We start from the raw sequence: 26909 nt of genomic DNA, 5'->3' as shown, positions 1-26909 counted from the left end.
GTCTTTCTTCACTCAAATCTATTATTTGTGGAGAAGTGTTGGGAATTTCTCTCCTACTATGTACACACTGATGGTGTCTGGTATCACCGACTTGATGGACATGAGTTTGAGCAAGCTCCAGGAATTGGTGATGGACAGGGAAGCCTGGCATGCTGTAGTCCATGGGGTCGCAAAGAGTCAGACATGACAGAGTGACTGAACCGAACACATGCACCCACTGAATATTGAGTTTTTGTCTTGGTAATATATTTAAGCTGAAATGGCATTTGATTCTGTCTAGACAAGATGTACAATATATGCATACAACTTTTTGTTTGTTGTTGTGTTAGCTCAGTCTATGTAAAGCTGTAGCAATGCAGGTTGGATGGATTTGAAGAGCCCTGTAATCTATTCCTTCCCTTACCCATGATTTGCTGACTCTGTACAAGGCTTGGTCTCTGTTGGAGTTGGAACTAGTGTCTGTAAGTGTGTGAGTGATGTAGTGTCTATATCTCCTGTGTGACATATAGGAGAATCCCTCATGGGATTCAGGGGTAGGGAGGACAGTGCCAGCTGGTGATGTCCTGACAGGTTCCCAGGAGGATTAGCTTTTGAGATGGACTGGAAGGGTGGGTGGGTTAGTACTCAGGGTGTCCAGGCAGAGGCCACCTGGAGAGTGTGGACTTAGGTGCTTATGGATCACTGGGGGATATTAAGTATGGTGGACATTCTCAGAGGTGTTGTAAAGAGATCAGGAAGGAGTGCTGTTGGGGAGGGCCAGGGAAAGAACTAGGGAAAAAACCCAAGAACATTGTATCAGTATTTGAAATGATTAATAGTAAGTTAGACTCTGAAATTATTTTGCTTCAAGAGAAAAGGAAAATTGGGAGATGAATGAGCTGTGGCAGAACAGACAAGAGCTGCTATGTGATTGATGATGGGAGAGGTGATGTGGAGAGAGAACTCAGGCTGTGGTGACTGAGAGCCTGCAGAGGAGTCCTCAGGCCACCGTCCATCCATCCTGCCTTCTGCTGGACATGGGCTCAGGGTGGGGAGGGGTAGCTGTGCCCCATGTTAGGTTCGCAGTGAGTCTGGATGAGAGCAGGAGGAAATGAGAGGATCTAATCTCCTGACTGGTGTTTGAGAGAAATGCAAGGGTACTGCTTTCTTTTTCCTGCACAGAAGCAGGTTTTCATGATCAGTTTTTGCCAGTTGTTCTTTTGAAGAGGAAGATTGCAATCACATTTGTAGCTCTGTGGTGTGATAGATGAGAATGTCAAGGACTTGAAGGATGTTTATGATTTTAGGGGAGTAGATTCCTATTCAAATGTTTTCTTTCTCAAACATCCCCAGAAGCTTTTATCAGTTGCCCCTGTGTTGGTAGGGATTTGGTTTTCCTCTTGGTCCTAGAATTGCCCATATTAAAGCTGCTTACAAGGATAGTTTGCTTTTCTCTCATGCAAGAGTCCTTGTAAGGCTCTATATTCTCTTCCTGGGGCTGCCTTTACAAAGTAACAAAACCACAAGACCTAAAATCACAGAAGTATATTGTTTCACAGACCTGGAGGCTGAAAGTCTGAAATCAAGGTGTCAGCAGGGCCATGATCCCTCAAAATCCTGTAAGGGGGACTCCTTTGTCAGCTCTGTTAACTTAAATGGTTTCAGACAAACCTTGTTTTTCCTAGGCTTGTAAGTGCCATCACTCCAGCCTCTGTCTCCATCATCAACTGCCTGTTTTCCGCCAGTGTGTCTGTCTCTGCACCTCTTTTCTTATAAGAGCACTAATCATGTTGGATTCAGGGCCCACCCTACTCCACTGTGATTTCACCTTAATGGATTACACCTATAACAACCCTATTTCCAAATAGAGTCACATTTTGAGCTAACTGGGGTTAGGACATATCTTTTTTTGTGGTGATACAACTCTCCCCATAACAAGTCCCATGGCTAGTGTGAACCTCTGTGGTGTTGGGACCCAGATTCTTTCTATCTTATTATGTTACTCCACTGCATGTGACCTTGACCCCGCTGGCAGCCTCCAAGGCCCAGGCTGTCGGGTGGAGGAAGGTCCTGGTTGCTGTCACTCTCTACTGACCTTTTAGCCACATGGCTGTGCCTATCTGCTTGTGAGGCTGGAGAGAGAGGCCCTCCTTCCAAACTGCCACGTGCAGCCAAAATCCAGGGTTTGTTACCATAGAAGAATGAGAGCAGATTTTGAGGACAGTCAGCATTCTCTGCCACACATTCATAGTTCTTAGGGGTGTGGGTAATGGAGGTGGTCTCAGTTGTTTACTCAATTTCTCTACCACTGTAGTTTCTTTCATTGAGTTATTAATACATCTCACATTTGGCAGGGCAAGAGAGAGTTTTCTGGTATATGTTTATGTTAGCTTTGTAGTGGTTCACAGGACTTGGTTTTATTCAGCTAAATCACATTGAAAAACTGCTAAGTGCTGTGAAAATAGCAAGAAGTGGAAGATGCAGCCATTCCTGTCGAGCTGGAGAGAAAGCACTGGCTAAAGAGAAGCGATAAGTGACAGTGAAAAGATGCTTGTGAAGTACTTTTAAGAGGTAGAAATTTAATAAGAACATTTTCTTTTTAGAATGATAACAAGTGATAGTTAACGAAAAGCAGTGATATTGATTTAACACACATGAGCAAAGCAGAGTGGTCTTAAGTGCTCACATGAGGGTCACAACCCACAACAGGCAGGGCCAGAGTTTTCATTCAGCATCTCTGCTATAGGTCTTGTGTTTCCAGCCTGTCTTGTGCCACCGGATTGAAGAAGGCCTGGGAATGGCCTTCCTCTCTATGTTCCTAGCAGTGTCACATGATGCTTGGTGCATAGTGGGATTCAGTAAATATGTATGGAATAATTTCCTATCAGCTCCCATGTTTATTTCTGGTAACACAAGACTAAAGCAATATAAATGTTCAGGTTCTAAATGTGTTGGATGTTGGAGCTATATTTTCTACTTAGGGAAAAACTTGTACACTGAGAAATGCTGAGAAAGTTGCAGACAGACTCAGGGCCAGGCACTCTCTATTTATATCATATATACACATGCATATACACACATTACACACACACACACACACACACACACACACTCCCTTATATAAAGAACTCTATGTATACCATATGTACTATATTATGAATGTACATACTATATGCTGTAATAATAGTGTATATTATTCTATATAATGGTTTGTTCTGATGTGAACCAACACTTCAAGTACAAATGGCAAAACAATTTATAGGTTGTACAGATTTTTATTGCAAATTCCAAGGAAGCAATTATTTTTGTTTGTGTTTCATCCCACAGACTAAATTGTCTATGTTTTTCCTTTTTCTGTAGAACTTTTTTTTACTTGATGAGATATCACAGCTCACCACTCAACTGCCATCAGATGATAAAACAATCGTGCACATGAAAGATTTTACTGCTTTTTGGGATAAGGTAATAAGTCCTCCATTCCTAGATCATGACTGCTAATAGATAACTGTAACATAGATTTATTGGAAAATTTTGAGATTTTACCCATGGTATAAAATGTGACTTTCACATTTACTGAAAGTATGTTATAAAAATTCTCAAAATCAGAGATATTTTTGCAACTAACAAAGATTATGTGTAAAATCAGCCTAAGACATTTGACGTGTTGTCTATTTCATTTTCAAGAGAGCTTTCAACATATTAGCACATCTTGAACTTAAAGTACATATGTTCGTAATGTTAGAATTTACAGGACTGGAGAGACAAAATGGCAGAGCAATGCCAGATTCTGAAGCCTGAACAGGGAGGGTGCTCAGTGTCTGGCCCTGGGAAACTGTGAGGTGTGGGGACAGGAAGCTGAATGTATGTGGCTCATTATTTTGTTGTCATAACTGAGTGAAAGTAGTAAAATAGAACTCTCAGTATCAGACAAGAAAGGACTGGAGAAGCTTAAAAAATTTCTCATGTTTAAAAATCTAGCTTCTTACTGATAGATTTGTATTCCTATAATATCCAAGACTCCTTTTTAGTAATGAAAAATAATTGTCATTCTTTTAGTATGTTAATGTTTTAGACATATTTTAGAATGTTTTTTAGTATGTTTATGTTTAAGACAACATAAACAGATGAAGAGATATTCCATGTTCCTGGGTAGGAAGAATCAATATTGTGAAAATGACTATACTACCAAAGATTCAATGTGATCCCTATCAAGTTACTAATGGCATTTTTCATGGAGCTAGAACAAAAATTTCACAATTTTTATGGAAACACAAAGACCCCAAATAGCCAAAGCAGTCCTGAGAAAGAAGAATGGAGCTGAAGGAATCAACTTTCCTGATTTCAGATTATACTGCAAAGCTACAGTCATCAAGACAGTATGGTACTGAAACAAAAACAGAAATATAGACCAATGGAACAAGATAGAAAGCCCAGAAATAAACCCATGCACCTATGGGTACTTTATTTTTGACAAAGGAGGCAAGAATATATAATGCAGCAAAGACAGCCTCTTCAATAAGGGGTGCTGGGAAAACTTGACAGCTACATTGTAAAAAAATGAAATTATAAGACTTCTTAACACCATACACAAAGATAAACTCAAAATGGACTAAAGACCTAAATGTAAGATCAGAAACTATAAAACTGTTAGAGGAAAACATAGGCAGAACACTCAATGAGATAAATCAAAGCAAGATCCTCTATGACCACCTCCTAGAGTAACAGAAATAAAAACAAAAGTAATCAAGTGGGACCTGATTAAACTTAAAAGCTTGTGTACTTCAAAGGAAACTATAAGCAAGATTTAAAGACAATCTTCAGAATGGGAGAAAATAATAGCAAATGAAACAACTGACAAGGGATTATTTTCAAAAATATTTGAACAGCTCATACAACTCAATGCCAGAAAAACAAACAACCCAATCAAAGAGTGGGAAAAAAGACCTAAACAAACATTTCTCCAAAGAAGACATACAGATGGCTCACAAACACATGAAAACATGCTCAACATCACTCATTTTTAGAGAAATGCAAATCAAAATGACAATGAGATATCACCTCACACTGATCAGAATGGCCATCATCAAAAATTCTACAAACAGTAAATGCTGGAGAGGATGTGTAGAAAAGGGAACACTCTTGCACTATTGGTGGGAATGTAAATTGATACAGCTACTATGGAAGATGGTATGGAGATTCCTTAAAAAGCTAGGAATAAAATCACCATGCTGCTGCTGCTGCTGCTAAGTCGCTCTAGTCGTGTCCGACTCTGTGCAACCCCATAGATGGCAGCCCACCAGGCTCCCCAGACCCTGGGATTCTCCAGGCAAGAACACTGGAATGGGTTGCCATTTCCTTCTCCAATGCATGAAAGTGAAAAGTGAAAGTGAAGTCGCTCAGTTGTGTCCGATCGTTGCGACCCCATGGACTGCAGCCACCAGGCTCCTCCGTCCATGGGAGTTTCCAGGCAAGAGTACTGGCCATATGACCCAGCAATCCCACTCTGAGGCATATATTCTGAGGAAACCAAAATTGAAAATGATACATGTATCCCATTGTTCATTGCAGCACTGTTTACAATAGGTAGGACATGGAAGCAACCTAGATTGACAGATGAAGGGATAAAGAAGTTGTGGTACATATACACAATGGAATATTATTCAGTTATTAAAAAGAACACATTTGAATCAGTTCTAATGAGGCAGATGAAATGGGAGCCTATTATACAGAGTGAAGTAAGTCAGAAAGAAAAATACCAATACAGTATATTAATGCATATACGTGGAATTTAGAAAGATGGTAATGATGACCTTATATGCAAGACAGAAAAAGAGACACGGATATAAAAAACAGACTTTTGGACTCTGTGGGAGAAGGTGAGGGTGGGATGATTTGAGAGAATAGTATTGAAACATATATATTACCATATGTGAAATAGATGACCAGTCAAAGTTCAATGCATGAAACAGGGCATTCAAAGCAGGTGTACTGGGACAACCCAGAAGGATGGGATGGTGAGGGAGGTTGGAGGGGGTTTCAGGATGGAGGACACATGTAAACCCATGGCAAAAAATTCTAAAAAAGGAAAAAAAGAAAAAAAAAAGTTAATGTTTTATAATTCATTTCTTCCCAGAGAAATTTTTTCATTTTGAAGATTATCGCAATAGTTTGTCCAGGCTTTGTACTTTTAGTTTTTTGGGCATTTTATTGATGAACTGTAACCTCTCTTTAAAAACAAAAATTATCAGTTACTGACAATTTTCTCAACACTAAGAACATGTAAAGACATACACACACCCTTAAGTCTCTCAGGAATATGACCTGTAATTGCCATGACTTCTCCCTCACACTGGATTGTGTGCTGTTGCATGTACCTCCATGTTTTTTTGCTTTCTTACAGCAGAAGGACTTTATGGCCCCAACGCATGTAACACATATTAAAATTGAGGTCTTATCACTCTGACCCACAAAGTCATAATTAATTTCTTAATTCCCTATTTTTGTTGTTGTCATTGTTGGTGTTAAATTAGAGCTCTTGTGAAGTTAGAGCTTTGACGGGTATTTTTAAGAGTTACTTTGCCAAGAAAGACTTCATCAAACAAAGTGACCTGCTTCCTTAGCATTACTGAGATTCATTCTTTATCAAATGAAAATGGAGAGATAGTGGAGGTTTCAATTTATTAGTCGAGGGCAAGGCTCATCATGTACTTAAGCTGCCACATCGTGGAGATTAATGAAATAGTTAAAACCAAGGGTCATAATGAAAACATAAATGATTAAAAACTTCCTATATTGACTATTCTATTAAGTATATTATTCTAATAAGTTATAAAATATGATGTTTGGTATACATCATAAAATTTGCATTTCAAATTTCAGCTTGTCATTTCAACTGCTAAATTCTGTGGCTATCTAATACTGTGTCCATATGGATAGCTGGTAAAAGGAGCCTTCTAAAGGCAACTGAAGTTGCTTCAGACCCTGGAAGAGAAAAGATTGGATGAAAAGTCCTGTAGAACACATTATCTTAAAATAGGAAGGAGAAAAATGTGGGCTATGTTTAGCATATCAATGACTATTTTGTTATTTTCTCCACTTTCTAAAGTAATGTGTGTTACTTTATTGAAAGGGGCACATCTTTATAAACTTTAATTTGCAGGAATCAGCAACCCCAACCCTACAAGGCCTTTCGTTTATTGTCAGACCTGGTGAACTGTTAGTTGTGGTTGGACCTGTGGGAGCAGGAAAGGTAAGCCATGATACTTTGTTCAGCTTGCTGCAACGCCACAGCCCCTGTTAAATTCTCAGAGTTGAGGGACTTCCCTGGTGGTCCAGTGGTTAAGAATCTTCCCTCCAATGCAGGAGACAGGGGTTGGATCCCCGGTCGGGGAACTAAGATCCCACATGCCTCGGGGCAACTAAGCCTGTGTGCTGCAATGAAAGATCTTAAGTGTTGCAACTATGACCCAACACAGCCAAAAATAAATAAATAAATATTTTTAAAAATTCTTAAGAGTTGAGCCTAAAGCCATGTATAACACAGTTTGAACTGGGCAAATCTAGAATCGCTTTCCTCTAGGTGTGTTCCATGGGACATTCGTGTTGCAAAAAGGTTTCACGGCCACATAAATCTGGGTAAATGCACACTGTGTTTTCCTTCTTGGTGCTTCATGTTGCACAGTTGGGAACTGCTTGTTGGAAGTTTGGACATCTCAGTGAAGGACATTATTTATGTGACATCTATTCAGGACAGAATAAGACAGTGGGGACTTCTTTTTGTGACCTCCAGGAAGTCTGGAGGTTGTGAAGGCTCTTCCAGGAAGCTTTGAGCATTTTCTCACATGACTTGACTTGATCCGCTCAGTGCACATGTAGTGAATGTGCAACCATGTGCTGGAGCTAAAGAAACAGATGTGAGCGAGACCCTGACACCTCTGCCATCCAGAGACAACCAGGTTCTGGGGTGAGACAGATATGCAGGCAGATTATTTTAGCCCAGTGTGCTAGCACTGTGATGTGGGGACACAGACACACCACATCTGTGTGGTGTACAAGATTTGAAGGACATATGTACATTCACTTAGTCTTTTGTGTTCTGTACAACAAAATACAGAAATCTAAACATAAATGTGTACATGAGAGGTTGATGATTTCTTCTGTGATGGACTTTTGCTCTTTGGACACAGTGCACTTCAGAGTTCTTTCAATAATCATCTTTGGATATGGTTTTCACATGTAGTTTTTAAGCAAAAGTATTTGTCAAGTGCATTGGAATGGAGAAGGCAATGGCACCCCACTCCAGTACTCTTGCCTGGAGGATCCCATGGGCGGAGGGGCCTGGAGGGCTGTAGTCCATGGGGTCGCTGAGGGTCAGACACGACTGAGTGACTTCATTTTGACTTTCACATTTGTCAAGTGAAGTATACCCAGATGTAGGAACAGTTGCATAAGCATCAGATGCAAGAAATACACATCCTGCTGTGCTGCTCTGCTAGTTAAGAATGTTAAACATTCTTATTTAGTCTTTGTTGAGTATAGTGCTTCATTTGGGGGAAATTCTTGGGCACACTAGATTATTATAGCATTTTATTAGTATTTCTTGTCAACTGTGGGTTTACATTGACCAACACTGTTATTTCCAACTTTTTGGTTGCTACTGCCAGAACTATACATTATCCTGTTCTAAACACAAGCGTTCTATCATGTATCAAGTGCCAGGGTGGGGTCGGCTGTGCTGCGGGGCATGTTCCATCCTGAGTGCTGCCTGTTCACATGTGTGTGTTGCCCTCTGTTTCAGTCGTCACTGTTACATGCTCTGCTGGGGGAGCTGCCCCCGAGCCAGGGACAGGTCAATGTGCACGGGAGGATCATGTATGTTTCTCAGCAACCTTGGGTGTTCTCAGGAACTGTGAGGAGTAACATTTTATTTGGGAAAAAATATGAAGAAGAACAATATGAAAAAGTAATAAAGGCTTGTGCTTTGAAAGAGGTGAGTAATAACTCCTAAGTTGGATATACTTGAATTTTAAATAATGATAATATTGGTTTAACCTACAAGATTTGTTGAGAGTTTTTATTTTATTTTTTAATTTGAAAAATCTTTGATTGTTGCTGATTATTTGAAACTGGTCTTCTGGGTAAATATGCAGGTATATACATTGCTGTTTTAATCCTGATGTGATAACACTCACCGAATGCCTTTTTTTTTTTTTTTTCACCTTGAGGGGATCAGTCCATTCTATGAAGTTTCATTCACTTTTAACAATTATAGAAATTTCTAAAATAGCAAGCACAGTGTAATGAATCCTCCTGTACCACTCCCAGCTTCAGCCAGGATCAGCTGGTGGCCGGTCTTGGTGCATCTCTACCCCTGTGCTCTGCCTGCCCCACCCCCAACCTAGAGTATTCTGGAGCAGATCCTAGACATTATATTAGTTCATCTGTCTACATTTCATTAGTTTTGTCTCAGAGAAAAAAAAATCTTTTCTCTTTCGAAAAAAATCACCACATTATTTCACCTGAAAAAAAACCCAAATTCCTGAATGTCATCAACCTTCTAATCTGAGTTTACATGTTGTTAGACATCTCACTGAGAAATCTTGTTCACCGTTGTTGGAATCAGATTACACACAAGGTCTGTCCATTGTGCTTGGTTGTTGCCTCCTTGATCCCTTTCAGTCTGTAGGTTTCCCTCTTTACTTCATTTTTGATTTATAATTTCTTATTTAAAGAAAATAGAATACTTATGTTTCTCCTTAATACTGCATCATTTTGTTGGAGAAGAGATTGTTTTCAAGAAAGGGCATCAATTTTCACAGAAAATGGCAAAGTGAAATGTTTAACTCTATATTAGGATTTAGATGAAATTAGTGAATGAATGAGGAAAACTAAACTTATCTGATAGAATATAATTTGGCAGAAAAAAAGAAAACTGTAAATACCGATAAATAGTTTGTTATTCTCTTGGGTTATAAACATCAGTGTAAAACAGTTTTAAAGGGCTCCTCCTAGTCTCTTCAGGGCAATTTGGACATCTGACTATACTTTTATACTGTGAGGCAAAAGCTGGGACAGACTTTTAAAGGTTTGGTGTTAAAGGCTGCAAACTCTCTTTGTGAGGAAATAGTAATTCTGTTTAAACAATGGCTTGAACACCATAGATTGTATCAGGTGAGCAGCATTTTATGATAATGTGGACAGAACAGAATTATTCATTTAATGGCTGCTATTTCTTTCTCTTGGGCTCATGTTAGTGGGAGATTGTGCTTTTGCAGAAATGATGTGAAGTTAGGAATGAACTAGATTTTTATTAAATGGTACATAGACTGTGTAAGAAAAGAAGAGGGGAAACAAATGTGAAACAGTGAGACAATAGCTCCTATTTATTCAGAGTTCATGTGCAAATCATTTTTGTATCTGTATCATACGTGGGCATACACACATATAAACAGGAAACAGTTAAGTTCAGTTCAGTTGCACAGCCATGTCCGACTCTTTGCAACCCCATGATTTGCAGCACGCCAGGCCTCCCTGTCCATCACCAACTCACAGAGTTTACTCAAACTCATGTCCATCGAGTCAGTGTTGCCATCCAGCCATCTCATCCTCTGTCATCCCCTTCTCCTCCTGCCCCCAATCCCTCCCAGCATCAGAGTCTTTTCCAATGAGTTAATTCTTTGCATGAGGTGGCCAAAGTATTGGAGTCTCAGCTTTAGCATCAGTCCTTCCAACGAACACCCAGGACTGATCTTCTTTAGAATGGACTGGCTGGATGTCCTTGCAGTCCAAGTAACTCTCAAGGATGTTCTTCAACACCACAGTTCAAAAGCATCAATTCTTTAGCATGCAGCTTTCTTCACAGTCCAACTCTCACATCCATACATGACTACTGGAAAAACCATAGCCTTGACTAGACGGACCTTTGTTGGCAAAGTAATGTCTCTGCTTTTGAACAAGCTAACTAGGTTGGACATAACTTTCTTTCCAAGGAGTAAGCGTCTTTTAATTCATGGCTGAAATCACCATCTGCAGTGATTTTGGAGCCCCTCCAAAAATAAAGTCTGACATGGTTTGCACTGTTTCCCTATCTATTTGCAATGAGAGATGGAATGCCATAAGATGCCATGATCTTAGTTTTCTGAATGTTGAGCTTTAGGCCAACTTTTTCACTCTCCTCTTTCACTTTCATCAAGAGGCTTTTGAGTTCCTCTTCACGTTTTGCCATAAGGGTGGTATCATCTGCATATCTGAAGTTATTGATATTTCTCCCAACAATCTTGATTCCAGCTTGTGCTTCTTCCAGCCCAGCGTTTCTCATGATGTACTCCATATAAGTCAAATAAGCAGGGTGACAATATACGGCCTTGACGTACTCCTTTTCCTATTTGGAACCAGTCTGTTGTTCCATGTCCAGTTCTAACTGTTGCTTCCTGACCTGCATATAGGTTTCTCAAGGGACAGGTCAGGTGGTCTGGTATTCCCACCTCTTGTAGAATTTTCCACAGTTGATTGTGATCCACACAGTCAAAGGCTTTGGCATAGTCAATAAAGCAGAAATGGATGTTTTTCTGGAACTCTCTTGCTTTTTCGATGATCCAGCAGATGTTGGCAATTTTATCTCTGGTTCCTCTGCCTTTTCTAAAACCACCTTAATCATCTGCAAGTTCACGGTTCACGTATTGCTGAAGCCTGACTTGGAGAATTTTAAGCATTACTTTACTAGCGTGTGAGATAAGTGCAATTGTATGGTAGTTTGAGCATTATTTGGCATTACCTTTCTTTGGTATTGGAATGAAAACTGATCTTTTCCAGTCCTGTGGCTGCTGCTGAGTTTTCCAAATTTTCTGGCATATTGAGTGCAGCAATTTCACAGCATCATCTTTTAGGATTTGAAATAGCTCAACTGGAAGTCCAACACCTCCTCTAGCTTTGTTCATAATGATGCTTTCTAAGACCCACTGACTTCACATTCCAGGATGTCTGGCTCTAGGTGAGTGATCACACCATTGTGATTATCTTGGTCCTGAAGATCTTTTTTGTACAGTTCTTCTGTGTATTCTTGCCACCTCTTCTTAATATCTTCTGCTTCTGTTGGGTCCATACCATTTCTTTCCTTTATCAAGCCCATCTTTGCATGAAATGTTCCCTTAGTATCTCTAATTTTCTTGAAGAGAGCTCTAGTCTTTCCCATTATGTTGTTTTCCCCTATTTCTTTGCATTGATCACTGAAGAAGGCTTTCTTATCTCTCCTTGCTATTCTTTGGAACTCTGCATTCAGATGCTTGTATCTTTCCTTTTCTCCTTTGCTTTTCACTTTTCTTTTCACAGCTATTTGTGAGGTCTCCTCAGACAGCCGTTTTGCTTTTTTGCATTTCTTTTTCATGGGGATGGTCTTGATCCCTGTCTCCTGTACAATGTCACGAACTTCCATCCATAGTTCATCAGGCACTCTATCAGATCTAGTCCCTTAAATCTATTTCTCACTTCCACTGTATAATCATAAGGGATTTGATTTAAGTCATGCCTGAATGGTCTAGTGGTTTTCCCTACTTTCTTCAATTTAAGTCTGAATTTGGCAATAAGGAGTTCATGATCTGAGCCACAGTCAGTTCCTGGTCTTGTTTTTGCTTACTATATAGAGCTTCTCCATCTTTGGCTGCAAAGAATATAATCAATCTGATTTCGGTGTTGACCATCTGGTGATGTCCATGTGTAGGGTCTTCTCTTGTGTTGCTGGAAGAGGGTGTTTGCTATGCCCAGTGTGTTCTCTTGGCAAAACTCTATTACTCCAAAATTGGCAAAACTGCAAGACTCCAAGACTCCACATTTGCCTGTTATTCCAGGTGTTTCTTGAGTTCTTACTTTTGCATTCCAGTCCCCTATAATGAATAGGACATCTTTTTTGTGTGTTATTTCTAAAAGATCTTGGAGGTCTTCATAGAACCATTCAACTTCAGCTTCTTCAGCGTTACTGGTTGGGGCATAGGCTTGGATTACCATGATATTAATGGTTTGCCTTAGAAATGAACAGAGATCATTCTGTTGTTTTTGAGATTGCATCCAAGTACTGCATTTCGGACTCTTTTGTTGACCATGATGGCTACTCCATTTCTTCTAAGGGATTCCTGCCCACAGTAGTAGATATAATGATCATCTGAGTTAAATTCACCCATTCCAGTCCATTTTAGTTTGCTGATTCCTAGAATGTCAGTGTTCACTCTTGCCATCTCCTGTTTGACTACTTCCAATTTGCCTTGATTCATGGACCTAACATTCCAAGTTTCTATGCAATATTGCTCTTTACAGCATTGGACCTTGCTTCTATCACCAGTCACATCCACAACAGGGTATTGTTTTGGCCTTGGCTCCATCTCTTTTTTCTTTCTGGAGTTATTTCTCTACTGATCTCCAATAGCATATTGGGCACTTACCAACCTGGGGAGTTTCTCTTTCAGTATCCTATCATTTTGCCTTTTCATACTGTTCATGGGGTTCTCAAGGCAAGTATACTGAAATGGTTTGCCATTCCCTTCTCCAGTGGACCACATTCTATCAGACCTCTCCACCATGACCCATCCATTTTGCATGCTCCCACATGGCATGGCTTATTTTCATTGAGTTATACAAGGCTGTGGTCTGTGTGATCAGATTGCTAGTTTTCTGTGATTATGGTTTCAGTGTGTCTGCCCTCTGATGCCCTCTTATAACCCTACTGTCTTACTTGGGTTTCTCTTACCTTTGTCATGGGGTATCTCTTCATGGCTGCTCCAGCAAAGTGCAACTGCTGCCCCTTACCTTGGATGAGGGGTATCTCCTCACAGCCACCCCTCCTGACCTTGAACATGGAATAGCTCCTCTCGGCCCTCCTGTGCCTGTGCAGCTGCTGTTCCTTGGATGTGGGGTTGCTCCTCTCTGCTGCTTCCCCTGACCTCGGGCGTGTGGTAGCTTCTCTCTGCTGCCGCCCTTGACCTTGGACGTGGGGTAGCTCCTCTTGGCTGCTCCTGCACCGTCGCAGTCTGGCATTCTCGGTTGTGGCCCCTTACCTTGGGCGAGGGGTAGCTCCTCTCGGCCATGCTTCTGCGCGGTCCTTCTCAGCCGGCACGCTTATGCATGGTCTGTCGCAGCCGGCGGGCTTCTGCGTGGTCACATGATTTATTAATTCTTTATGAGTGTCCTTGATGTTCCTATCTTCATTTTATAGTAGGAGAAACTGATACTTGAGGGGTCAAACAGCTCATCTCTGCGTTTACAGCTCAAGTTCAGATCTGGTTCTGCATAACCCTAGATTCCATGGAAGGTGGGGTGTGGCGTAAACAGATTTCAGGCATTTCCTCTTTACCTTAATCACATCCAGCTCCTGATACCCAGATCAAATTCCAGAGAAGCAGCCAGGGTGTGCCTGTTTCTTTCGTGACCTTGCTTTTCTGTTGAAGAAAGAGACACACCCTGGTTAGGGTCTCTGTTTACATGCCCCCCTTACACCTTCATCCATTGCTCACTTTTTAAGAAGTTCTTACTTCTAAACTTCCTCAATTGAGAGGCAGCACAACACCATGGATAAGCATGGAAACTAGAGGCAGTATGATGTGAAACAGCAGAAGTCTCTGAACTGACATGAGCTGGGTCAGATTATAGCTCTTCTGTTCAATAGCTGAAAAGGAAAGATATACCTATTTGAATGCAGAGTTCCAAAGAATAGCAAGGAGAGATAAGAAAGCTTTCTTCAGTGATCAATGCAAAGAAATAGAGGAAAACAACAGAATGGGAAAGACTAGAGATCACTTCAAGAAAATTAGAGATACCAAAGGAATATTTCATGCAAAGATGGACACAATAAAGGACAAAAAATGGTATGGACCTAACAGAAGCAGAAGATATTAAGAAGAGGTGGTAATACTACACAGAAGGTCTATACAAAAAAGATCTTCACCACCCAGAAGATCATGATGGTGTGATCACTCACCTAGAGCCAGACATCCTGGAATAGAAAGCCAAGTGGGCCTTAGGAAGTGTCACTACGAACAAAGCTAGTTAAGGTGATGGAATTCCAGTTGAGCTATTTCAAATCCTAAAAGATGATGCTGTGAAAGTGCTGCACTCAATATGTCAGCAAATTTGGAAAACTCAGCAGTGGCCACAGGACTGGAAAAGATCAGTTTCATTCCAATCCCAAAAAAAGGCAATGCCAAAGAATGCTCAAATTACCACACAATTACACTCATCTCACATGTTAGCAAAGTAATGCTCAAAATTCTCCAAGCGTGGCTTCAACAGTACATGAATTGTGAACTTCTAGATGCTCAAGCTGGATTTAGAAAAGGCAGAGGAACCAGAGATCAAATTGCCAACATATGTTGGATCATCAAAAAAGAAAGAGAGTTCCAGAAAAACATATATTTCTGTTTTATTGACTATGCCAAAACTTAGACAGTGTGGACCACAGCAAACTCTGCAAAATTCTTCAAGAGGTGGGAATACTAGACCACCTGACCTGCCTCTTGAGAAATCTGTATGCAAGTCAGGAAACAACATTAGAACTGGACATGGAACAACAGACTACTTCCAAATCAGGAAAGGAGTACATCAAAGCTGTATATTGTCACCGTGCTTATTTAACTTATATGAAGAATACATCATGAGAAATGCTGGGCTGGATGAAGCACAGGCTAGAATTAAGATTGCTGGGAGAAATATCAAAAACATCAGATATGCAGATGACACAAACCTCATGGCAGAAAGTGAAGAAGAATTAAAGAGCCTCTTGATGAAAGAGAAAGAGGAGAGTGAAAAATGTGGCTTAAAGTTCAACATTCAGAAAACTAAGCTATGGTATCTGGTCCCATCACTTCATGGGAAATAGGTGGGGACATAGTAGAAACAGTGACAGACTTTACTTTTTTGAGCTCCAAAATCACTGCAATTGGTGATTGCAGCCATGAGATTTAAAGACAGTTACTCCTTGGAAGGAAAGTTATGACCAACCTAGACAGCATATTCAAAAGCAGAGACATTACTTACCAACAAAGGTCCATCTAGTGAAAGCTATGGTGTTTTCAGTAGTCATCTTTGGATGTGAGAGTTGGACTATAAAAAAAGGTGAGCACCGAAGAACTGATGCTTTTGAACTGTGGTGTTGGAGAAGACTCTTGAGGGTCCCTTGGACTGAAAGGAGATCCAACCACTCCATCTTAAATAAAATCAGTCCTGAATGTTCCTTGGATGGACTGATGATGAAGCTGAAACTCCAATACTTTGGCTACCTGATATGAAGAACTGACTCATTGGAGAAGACCCTGATGCTGGGAAAGATTGAAGACGGGAGGAAAAGGGGATGACAGAGGATGAGATGGTTGGATGGCATCACCGACTCAATGGACATGAGCCTGAGCAAACTCCGGGAATGGGTGATGGACAGGAAGGCCTGACCTGCTGCAGTCAATGGGGTCACAAAGAGTCAGACACGGCTGAGCAACTGAACTGAACTGACCCTCAGAACAGTGATGTGACCTCATTTAGTCTCAGTTTCCTCATCTGGGAAATGGGGTGAGTACTTACCATGTAGCTTGTTGCAAAGATTAGAGATAGTCAGTATCAGGGTGCAGCACAGTTCTTGGTTCACAGATCTTACCCACCAGGAGCTGAGAGAAGCTATGTGCATGCATACAAATTATTGAGCAGAATAGGACAGGTCCTTCAGAAGAAATGTACGCAAAGCCTTAGGAACCCAGCAGGAAGAGAGTGAGTCCAGGATGGTTTCATGGGAGAGTGTGTTCGGGCTGAGCCTGGAAGAATGGGCAGGATATTGACAGGCCGTGAGAGGAGGGGCAATTCCAAATGGAAGACAAGCAGTAAATGGAGGTGTGGGCTTCCATTGTTTGACTCCAGAATCCAGCCATCGTCTGCCAGGGCGTTCATCAACTGTTTCAAGAGTCTGCTTCATAGCGTTTCTACTGTTAAGTCTCCACCATTGCTGAAGGGTCCTTGGTATGTTTCTGGTAGATGGTATCAAACCAGCTTCTTCATTTCCTAGTTCGCCTCTAGTTTGTGTATCTGCTGTTCAGTGAAAATTGGTTAAATTTAACTTAGAGGAAAAGAACATGAATAAGAACACTTTCCTGTCAGTGAGAAGTGTTGTAATATATGCTCAAGTCAGGCTTTTCCTTTTAACCTAATCAGAAAATCGTGGCTGGGAAATTAGCCTGACTTGGATTTTATATCAAATCCTTTAAAATGTTCTTCCCATCTTGGACTTGTCCATTAATAATTTGCAAAGTGAACAACACGCTCAAAGTCCTACCACCAGAGTTGAAGAGAGCCTGTTTCTTATGCTAGAACTGAGCTAAGTGAAAGAGTGAACTTTTCTAGAGCATGTTGCGATTGCTGTGCTATAATGTGATGCTGTTTGGGGAAGGAAACCAGAAAAATACATTAATAAAATTAAAGGATAGAAACTAATGACAGTCTGCAAGGATTGTCAACAGTGAAATGGAGGTCCAGAAAACAGTGTGTGTGTATGTATTGCTGGAGCCTATCTTAAAATGGTATGAAAACCAGGAGGGAGTGAGGGTGTTAACTTCTGAGCTTGATGGAGAAATAAGATGAAATAATGAATTTTCATGACCGAACAATGGCTGCTTTTCATTTGATCTTCCCTTGTTAAGCTTTGAGTGAGCAGGGAACCTGTGTGTGTTTATGTGTCTTTGTGGCTGTCAGGGAGGGTTATGATGCAGACACTCTCTTTCTTATCCTCATGGTTACAAGCTTTGCATGTTGTGATTCACACTGTGAATAGGGTCCCCCTGTTGGATTAATGAGAAAATAGGCATCAATCATCAGTAGCAGAGCTTCCCTGATAGCTCAGTTGATAAGGAATCCGCCTGCAGTGTGGGAGACCTGGGTTTGATTCCTGGGTTGGGAAGATCACCTGTATAAGGGAAACGCTACCCACTCCAGTATTCTGGCCTGGAGAATTCCATGGAGTCACAAAGAGTCAGACATGACTAAGCAACTTTCACTTTGACTTTCATCAGTAACAACTCAGTAAATGGTGACCCTGTTCTTCCTCATGCTCCAACCACCTTGGTGCTCTTCTTACAACCCACACCCATCCCATCAGTAGGTCTTACAGACTCTGCCTTCAGAATGTGTCTGAAGTATGCTCCATCTCTCCATCCCTGCTGCTCCTGCTGTGGTCCTGGCCACCGTCATCTCTCACTTAGATTATTCCAGTAGCCTCCATACTTGTATCTATCCTCACTCATTCTCCCTTACTGCTTGTTTTCTGCAAAGCACAGGAGTGATTCTGCAGAAATCTCAGACCAAGTCAGTCCTCCCTTCTCCCTCTCCTCCTGTTACTGGAGTGACCCCAGGTTCCTCCTGCTCTGTCTCTGCCCTCACTTCCCTCATTCTTACTCAGCTCTGCTCTCCTGCCTCCTTGCTTGTCCTGAACACCTTGGGCACCTCCCTGTGGCCCCTGCACTTGCCCATCCCTCTGTGTGGAGCAGCCTCTCCAGGTCTGCCTGAGCCTCTCCCCCTCACCCAGATCTGCTCACCCCTCCCCCGCTCTGAGCAGAGCCCTCACACCCCAGTGTGGACTCACTCCCCTCCTTTACTCTCCACTCCCTTGAGCCCACTTCCTTTTCCTTCTCATCCTCAGTACTTGCACTCAGGTTAATTTTCCTTATTGTTCATCCCCCACTGTGGAAAGAAACTCTAGTGGCTTTGTTTCCTCATGGCTAAATTCATTGTGCCCAGAACAGTGCCTGGTGTATATTGATCCACAATAAATATCTGTTAGAATGGTCAGATACATAAATGTTGTGAAAAACTACAGAATGAAAACAAACAAAAAAAAAACCTGAGGATTTTTTAAATTGTTCAGTGTTATGGTTTAGCCACCATGAAATATACTCATTGTTGTTGATCAAACACTGTGGGGAGAACTGATGCTAAAAAGTTCGGATGGCAGGAGCAGAACATATTTTAGATCTTTTTTTTTTTTTTCTCCTTTTCTATCTCCATGTAGGATTTACAGCTTTTGAAGGAAAATGATCTAACTGAGATAGGAGACCAGGGAACCCCGCTGAGTGAAGGACAGAAAGCCCGGGTCAGCCTTGCCAGGTAAATGGGGTTTCAGTTGCCATCCTGCCCCTGCTCCTCTGCACCTTCCAGTGGATGTGAGCACACAGACCCCGCTCACAACGTGGGCCTGTGTGAAGCAGGGTCTTGGCCCTTTCCCTGGGCTCTTGGAATGAACCTGGAATTGTTGGACGCCATCGTGATTCAGAGATGAGACCCAAGGAGTGTGATGTGTCCTCTCCTGACGTCTCTGTCTGTTTTCTAGAGCCGTGTATCAGGATGCAGACATCTACCTCCTGGATGATCCGCTCAGCGCAGTGGATGCAGAAGTCAGCAGGCATTTGTTTGAACAGTGAGTTTGCTCCTATTTTTTATCATCTCTGCTTTCCAGGAACCCTGTAGAGATCAGGGACGAGAGCTCAGGAAAGCCTTTGTGCTTCAGGAAACTCAGCTCGCTCTGCCTTGGTGTCCCTCTCTCCCCTCCCTTTCCTCCACAGAAGATCCATCGTAGAGAAATTTTGCATCATGATGAGGTCATGAAAATACAGAAGGTATTTCCTGTCATGAGGACAGGAAAATCCAGAAGGTGCTTCCAATGTGTGAAGGACAGTGGGGTCTGTGCTTTTACCGAGTAAAGAATAGATGGGAGATTTCCCTGTGACCTGCAGTTGATAACCAGACACTGTGATGGATCCATACCCTTGAAATAAGAAAGATGATGAATGGTTTTTAAATCGTAGAGTTGGACCAGTAATCTAGTACTTAGTGTCAGTCCTTTTCCTCCATCATGTGTTTAAGGCACATTAGAAGCAACATTTTCGGTACTGACACAGGGCTTCTATAGAAAGGCTCTGTTGGTTTATGCTTATTATTCTGTAGGTTTGGAAATTTTTAATAAGGCCTAGAATTAAGACTAACTTATTCCACATCTAAGTATGAATTTAATCATTTAGCGTTGCTTCATGGATGCTTATTTGAATTAATACTTAGACCCATGATGTAGGGTTAGCCTGAATGTGGAACTAGAGATCTAGAATCTGGTGGAAATCTTGACTCTCATTTTTGTGTTTCTGGAATACAAATTGCTCTTGCCTGGCCACAGAATGACTGAAGTAGAACAATTCTTATGCTTTTCTGTGAGTAATGTGTCCTAATACACACTGACTGAAGCCTCTGATGGAGTCTAGACTGGCCTTTTTGAAAGCTGCATGAGCTTGCTTTTGCTACAACAGCATCCACATCTACCCCATGGTTGCTTACCTTGCTGTTGTTCACCTTGTTAAAGGCAACAAGCCTTCCAGCTGCACTTATTAATGCCCTGCTGTGTGCACTGGGATCAATGCCCTTACAGATGTCCCTGCACAAAACCTCTTAGTTTACAAGGAAGACAGAGAGCCAGGAGAGGGGAAGGACCCACACTGGGCAGAATAAGGGAGACTAAGATGCCCAGCTCTCATTTCTGCCTCTGAGGAACCTATCTCAATGTGGAGCTCGTTAAGACAGATACCTGGGAAAAGGTCAGCTGAATCAGGGTTTAGAGGTTTCTATACAGGATAGTTGGAGAAGGCAGTGGCACCCCACTCCAGTACTCTTGCCTGGAAAATCCCATGGACGGAGGAGCCTGGTAGGCTGCAGTCCATGGGGTCACAAAGAGTTGGACATGACTGAGTGACTTCACTTTCACTTTTCACTTTCATGCATTGGAGAAGGAAATGGCAATCCACTCCAGTGTTCTTGCCGGAGAATCCTGGGGACGGGAGAGCCTGTTGGGCTGCCGTCTATGGGGTCACACAGAGTCGGACACGACTGGGGCAACTTAGCAGCATACAGGATAGTAAGTGCTGAATGGAAGTGGATGTTGGAAAGCTCCCTGTGCCCCGGGCTGTGCGGGAAGTGCCCTGGGGGCATGCAGGCTGGGTGTGTATGTAGAGGCTGAAAACAGGACCCAGTTCCCTTTGCTGGAGGAAGAGTAGAAGCACAGGAAGCGAGACTATGAGAACAGAAGGCACATCCTCACCTGGAGGAGGCAGGTTGTACATCAGAGAGAAGCTGTTTGGGAATTCTTGCTGTCAGGTCCTGTGTTAGTTTGCTGGGGCTATGTCTGTCCAAGCTGTTCACATAGAGACCAGAGCCTTGGAAAGTCCAAGGTGAAGGTATTGACAGATTTGGTGTCTGGTAAGGACCCAATTCCTGTGTCCTCATGTGGTGGAAGGGGTGAAGGAGCCATATGGGTCCCTTTTATAATGGCACTAGTCCCATTCAGGTAGACTCCACCCTCATGACCTCACCTCCCAATGGCCCCATCTCCAGTACCTTCACAGTGGGGATTAAGTTTCAATGTATGTATTTTGAGGGCACAAACATTCAGTCACAGCAGGTTGTTAGAGATGACAGTGCTGGGGGGGCAGTGTGAAAATAATAGAAATGTATTCTCTTGCAGTTCTAAAGGCTAGACTCTAATGATCAAGGTGTAGGCAGTTTGGTTTCTCCTTAGACCTTCTTATCTTCTGATAACAGCTTCCTCCCTGTGTCCTCAGACATGGTCCTCCCTCTGTTCATGCACACCCCTGTGTTTCTGTCCTTATGTCTTAGTCTCCTCTTCTAAGGACACCAGTCAGATTGGATTAGGCCCACTCTAGTTAAGGGTAACAGTTAGCTCTTTAAAGGTTCTGTCACCAGATTCTAAGGTACTGGCAGTCAATGTGCCATCATATGAATTTTTGGGGGAACAGAATTCATTCACAGCAAGTCCTAAATAGAAAAGTAAAGAGACTTAAGCAGATCAGTGGAGTGAGTGAGAGAGAGATGTGAGGAGCTCTGAGCTCTGGATATGAGGAGCTGGGATTCCACATCCATTAAGCAGGGGTCATGAGGCAGGTACCACTGAAGGCTGTATGTGAAAGGTGCTTAGTGTTGGAGTGATGAAAGACTTCTGGAGATGGATGGTGGTGATGGTTACACAATGATGTGAATGTACTTAATGCCATTGAGCTGTATGCACAAAAAATAGTTAAAATGGTAAATTTCATGTTATGTATATTTTACCACTCACAAAAATTACACATTAACATTGAGTCTTTCAGAACAAAAGAGAGCAGGGCAGCTGACACATGGCATGGCCTCCCACTCTCTGATCTGACCCCCCTCCCCCTTTCCCACTCTCTTTTGATTGTGATTTGATAATTTTTCTCTTATTTAAAGCACCTAGTGGCTCAGATGGTAAAGAATCTGCCTGTAATGCAGGAGACCTGGATTCAATCCCTGGGTTGAGAAGATCCCCTGGAGCAGGGCACTATTCTTGCCTGGAGAATCCTCATGGATAGAAGGTTCTGGCAGGCTACAGGCCATGGGGTTGCAAAGAGTCAGACATGACTAAGTGACCAACACTTTCACTGATGACTTTTCCCTTAGGAAGTGCCTTGTGGCTTGTCATAAGTTCAGTAATGGGGTACTAGTACTGAGACATGAATTTTCATCCCCCACTCTCCTGGCATCATGAGTAGCTCAGCCTTCCTGTTCCCAGAGTTCCACCCTGAACTTGCAAATGTCTTCTATCTGCAAAAGTTCCCCATCACTGCAAGAGCAGTTTTTGCTGGCTCTTGTGTCTGTGTCACAGGGAGGGGAAAGTAAAGCTTACTGATTGCCATGTATCAGTGTGCTGAACACAAAAACTCTCTCAGGTGTTTATAAAGGTGAGGTGTTTATAACATGTTTATAAAGTCCTCTCCAACCTTTTGGTTTAATGACCTTGGATGTACACTTGATAGAAGCAAGCTTGTTAACAGTTCTTTGCTAATCAGAACCACATTCTCTGGGGAAATTTAAGGCAGGGATCACAAAGGCAATTTAGGAAATCACTCAACAGAGACTGAGAATGTTCTCAATTAGGCAATTGGATGGAACAATATGCTATGAGAGATGGTGGTCATGTTGAAGCTTAGTCGTGGTGAATATTTTCTATTAAAAGTGAATGAATCACACTTCTACTTGCCATTATCAGCTTCCTTTAGTCATGAATATATTAATATATACCAGGTTACTAATGTTTGTGATTTTTATAACTATATTTTGTGATGATTAAGTGGGTTCTATTACCTATAGAAGGTGAGAGTCCTTAGATGAACTGATGCAGTCTCACTTGTGTCCAGCCATGGATCCTCTCCTGGTTTAGTCCCACATCACCAGACCCCTGCCTCCTGCATCATCAGCTTTTCAGGTCTGCCCTGAGCAGACTCCCATGCTGCTGTCTATGCAGCTCATCCTCCTGCTCCGGCCCTTCATAAACCTCGCCCTGCCCTCCCCTCCCATTCCCTGCCATGTTCAGGAAGCAACTCCAGGTCCTCAGAGAACAGACTTCTTTGCCGTCTGCCCCCATCAGCCTTTCCAGCTCATCCCCATACCAACTTGGTAATCCACTGTGCTGGCTTTGTGGGGGTCCTTTCTCACCCCTGTCTGTCTATACATACTGGCCCCTCTGTCCCAGAGCCAGGGAGCAGTGTGCCAGGACACAGAAGGAAGATGCAAGACTGGACCTGCCATTCCCTCCAATTCCTCCAGGGGTTGCCCATGCCCTCTGTCTTCCCACAGCCCTCAGTGGGTGCACTTGACGATTTATGAGTCTCCCCACCCCCTAGAAGCTGTGATTGCAGGAAGTCGCCTCAGCATAGCATGTTCTGTCCCAGACCCCTGCACCTGCTGTGTCTTCTTCCAGGGATGTTTCCCCAGATAATCTCAGGGCTCCCATGTCTCCCCATTGAAGATAGCAGCCCCCTTTCTTTTTCTTCAGAGCACACATCATCACCTGATTGTACATTTGCTATACTCGTTCAGTGTATCCCCTTTTTACATGCTGCAAAGTAATGTCTGCTTTCTTGACCTGCGATGTAAGTCAAGGGAGTGGCACCTCAGTAAACCTCTGCTGATTGAATGGATGAAGGTGTGGATTCTGAATTATTTGTATCCCTTCTACCATGAAATGTGTCTCCTCTTAACACAGCCCCTATATAGAATGCTATTGGATTGGCCAAAAAGTTCAGCTGTTTTTTTCTGTAAGATATTATGGAAAAACCCAAAGGAACTTTGTGGCCAACCCAATAAACAGAATTAACACAGCACTTATATAGAATTAACAGTTAACTTGTTTCTGAATCAATCATTTTTATGACATAACTTGGAAATCTTTACTCTAAAACTTGAAAAATAGTCTATCTTGTTGGAGATGGATAAAAAGCATTCAGTTCAGTTTCAGTTGAGTCGCTCTGTCCGACTCTTTGGGACCCCATGAATTGCAGCACGCCAGGGCTCCCTGTTCATCACCAACTCCCGGAGGTCACTCAAACTCACGTCCATCGAGTTGGTCATGCCATACAACCATTTCATCCTCTGTCATCCCCTTCTTCTCCTGCCCCCAATCCCTCCAAGCATCAGAATCTTTTCCAATGAGTCAACTCTTCACATGAGGTGGCCAAAGTACTGGAGTTTCACGTTTAGCATCATTCCTTCCAAAGAACACCCAGGACTGATCTCCTTCAGAATGGACTGGTTGAATCTCCTTGCAGTCCAAGGGACTCTCAAGAATCTTCTCCAACACCACAGTTCAAAAGCATCAATTCTTTGGCACTCAGCTTTCTTCACAGTCCAATTCTCACATCCATACATGACTACTGGAAAAACCATTGCCTTGACTAGATGGACCTTTGTTGGCAAAGTAATGTCTCTGCTTTTCAATATGCTATCTAGGTTGGTCATAACTTTTCTTCCAAGGAGTAAACGTCATTTAATTTCATGGCTGCAATCACCATCTGCAGTGATTTTTGAGACCCCAAAAATAAAGTCTGCCACTGTTTCCCCATCTATTTCCCATTAAGTAATGGGACCAGATGCCATGATCTTCGTTTTCTGAATGTTGAGCTTTAAGCCAACTTTTTCACTCTCCTCTTTCACTTTCATAACAGGCTCTTTAGTTCTTCACTTTCTGCCATAAGGGTGGTGTCGTCAGCATATCTGAGGTTATTGATATTTCTCCCAACAATCTTGATTCCAGCTTGTGCTTCTTCCAGCCCAGCATTTCTCATAAAGTACTCTGCATATAAGTTAAATAAGCAGGGTGATATACAGCCTTGATGTACTCCTTTTCCTATTTGGAACCAGTCTGTTGTTCCATGTCCAGTTCTAACTGTTGCTTCCTGACCTACATATAGGTTTCTCAAGAGGCAGGTCAGGTGGTCTGGTATTCCCATCTCTTTCTGAATTTTCCACAGTTGACTGTGATCCACACAGTCAAAGGCTTTGGCATAGTCAATGAAGCAGAAATAGATATTTTTCTGGAACTTTCTTGCTTTTTCGATGATCCAGCAGATGTTGGCAATTATTTAGGAAAATTTCAAAGTCATTAATTGGCCACTTTGTTGTAATTATTTATATTACTTCATCTCTGATGGAATGTTAGGAAGCAAACATTTTACCACTTCTGGGTTGCTCTGTCTTGGACATAGAATCCCATAAGATTTGATTAACATCTGCCTTCAGGAACTATTGGCAAGTGATTATGAATTAAGGAGAAACAGTTCCATTAAAAGCTTTAGTACTAAGTCTGAAGAGGTTTACTCACTCAGGAATCTTAGATACAAACAATGAACTAAGACATGTCAAAGGGAAAAATGCACCCTGTTGGACTTAATGAAGCAATGGTGTATGTATTTACATCCTGGTGTCTTGCTTCTGATCGCAGACCCAGTGTCTGGAGTGTCCCCTTAGGACTTTTCTGTCATGAGTCCAAAGCACATGACTGCTCATGGTTAGGGAGAAGTGGAAAAGGGAAGCTGACATTTACTGAGTGGATTGGTGGTTTAATTGCCCAGAACACGTGGGTGAGTAGTCCTTGGCCTTGTTTTGAGATGAAGAAACTGAGGTTTCATCACTCGTCTGACATCAGACTCATGAGAGGGACTGAGCTGCACAGTCCAACAACACAAGAGAAGACTTTACACATGGACATCACCAGATGGTCAATACTGAAATAATATAGATTATATTCTTCGCAGCCAAAGATGGAGAAGCTCTATACAGTCAACAAAATCAAGACCAGGAGCTGACTGTGGCTCAGATCGTGAACTCCTTATTGCCAAATTCAGACTTAAATTGAAGAAAGTAGGGAAAACCACTAGACCATTCAGGCATGACTTAAATCAAATCCCTTATGATTATACAGTGGAAGTGAGAAATAGATTTAAGGGACTAGATCTGATAGATAGAGTGCCTGATGAACTATGGATGGAGGTTCATGACACTGTACAGGAGACAGGGATCAAGACCATCCCCATGAAAAAGAAATGCAAGAAAGCAAAATGTCTGTCTAAGGAGGCCTTACAAATAGCTGTGAAAAGAAGAGAAGCCAAAAGCAAAGGAGAGAAGGAAAGATATAAGCATCTGAATGCAGAGTTCAAAAGAATAGCAAGGAGAGATAAGAAAGCCTTCCTCAGCGATCAACGTAAAGAAATAGAGGAAAACAACAGAATGGGAAAGACTAGAGATATCTTCAAGAAACTTAGAGATACCAAGGGAACATTTCATGCAGACAGGCTCGATAAAGGACAGAAATGGTATTGACCTAACAGAAGCAGAAGATATTAAGAAGAGGTGGCAAGAATACATAGAACTGTACAAAAAAGATCTTCACGACCAAGATAATAACAATGGTGTGATCACTCACCTAGAACCAGCCTGGAATGTGAAGTCAAGTGGGCCTTAGAAAGCATCACTACGAACAAAGCTAGTGGAGGTGATGGAATTCCAGTTGAGCTATTTCAAATCCTAAAAGATGATGCTGTGAAAGTGCTGCACTCAATATGCCA

The 26909-nt window shown here is 42.0% G+C and overlaps 1 protein-coding gene across 1 annotated transcript in view; it reads left to right on the top strand.

Annotated features, from left to right (window-relative positions):
- Positions 1-26909, top strand: part of LOC113888429 (multidrug resistance-associated protein 4-like) — a 227202-nt gene that overhangs the window by 54123 nt on the left and 146170 nt on the right. The window contains 5 exon segments of the mRNA XM_027535552.1: positions 3340-3441; positions 7139-7228; positions 8777-8968; positions 19004-19098; positions 19322-19408. Coding sequence (XP_027391353.1) covers positions 3340-3441; positions 7139-7228; positions 8777-8968; positions 19004-19098; positions 19322-19408 — 566 coding nt within the window.

The sequence above is a fragment of the Bos indicus x Bos taurus genome, unplaced genomic scaffold (genome assembly GCF_003369695.1).
Source record: "Bos indicus x Bos taurus breed Angus x Brahman F1 hybrid unplaced genomic scaffold, Bos_hybrid_MaternalHap_v2.0 SuperScaffold_100126, whole genome shotgun sequence".
Classification (NCBI taxonomy): domain Eukaryota; kingdom Metazoa; phylum Chordata; class Mammalia; order Artiodactyla; family Bovidae; genus Bos; species Bos indicus x Bos taurus.
The sequence above is the reverse complement of the archived record's forward strand: the minus strand, read 5'-3'. Positions and strand labels throughout refer to the sequence as shown.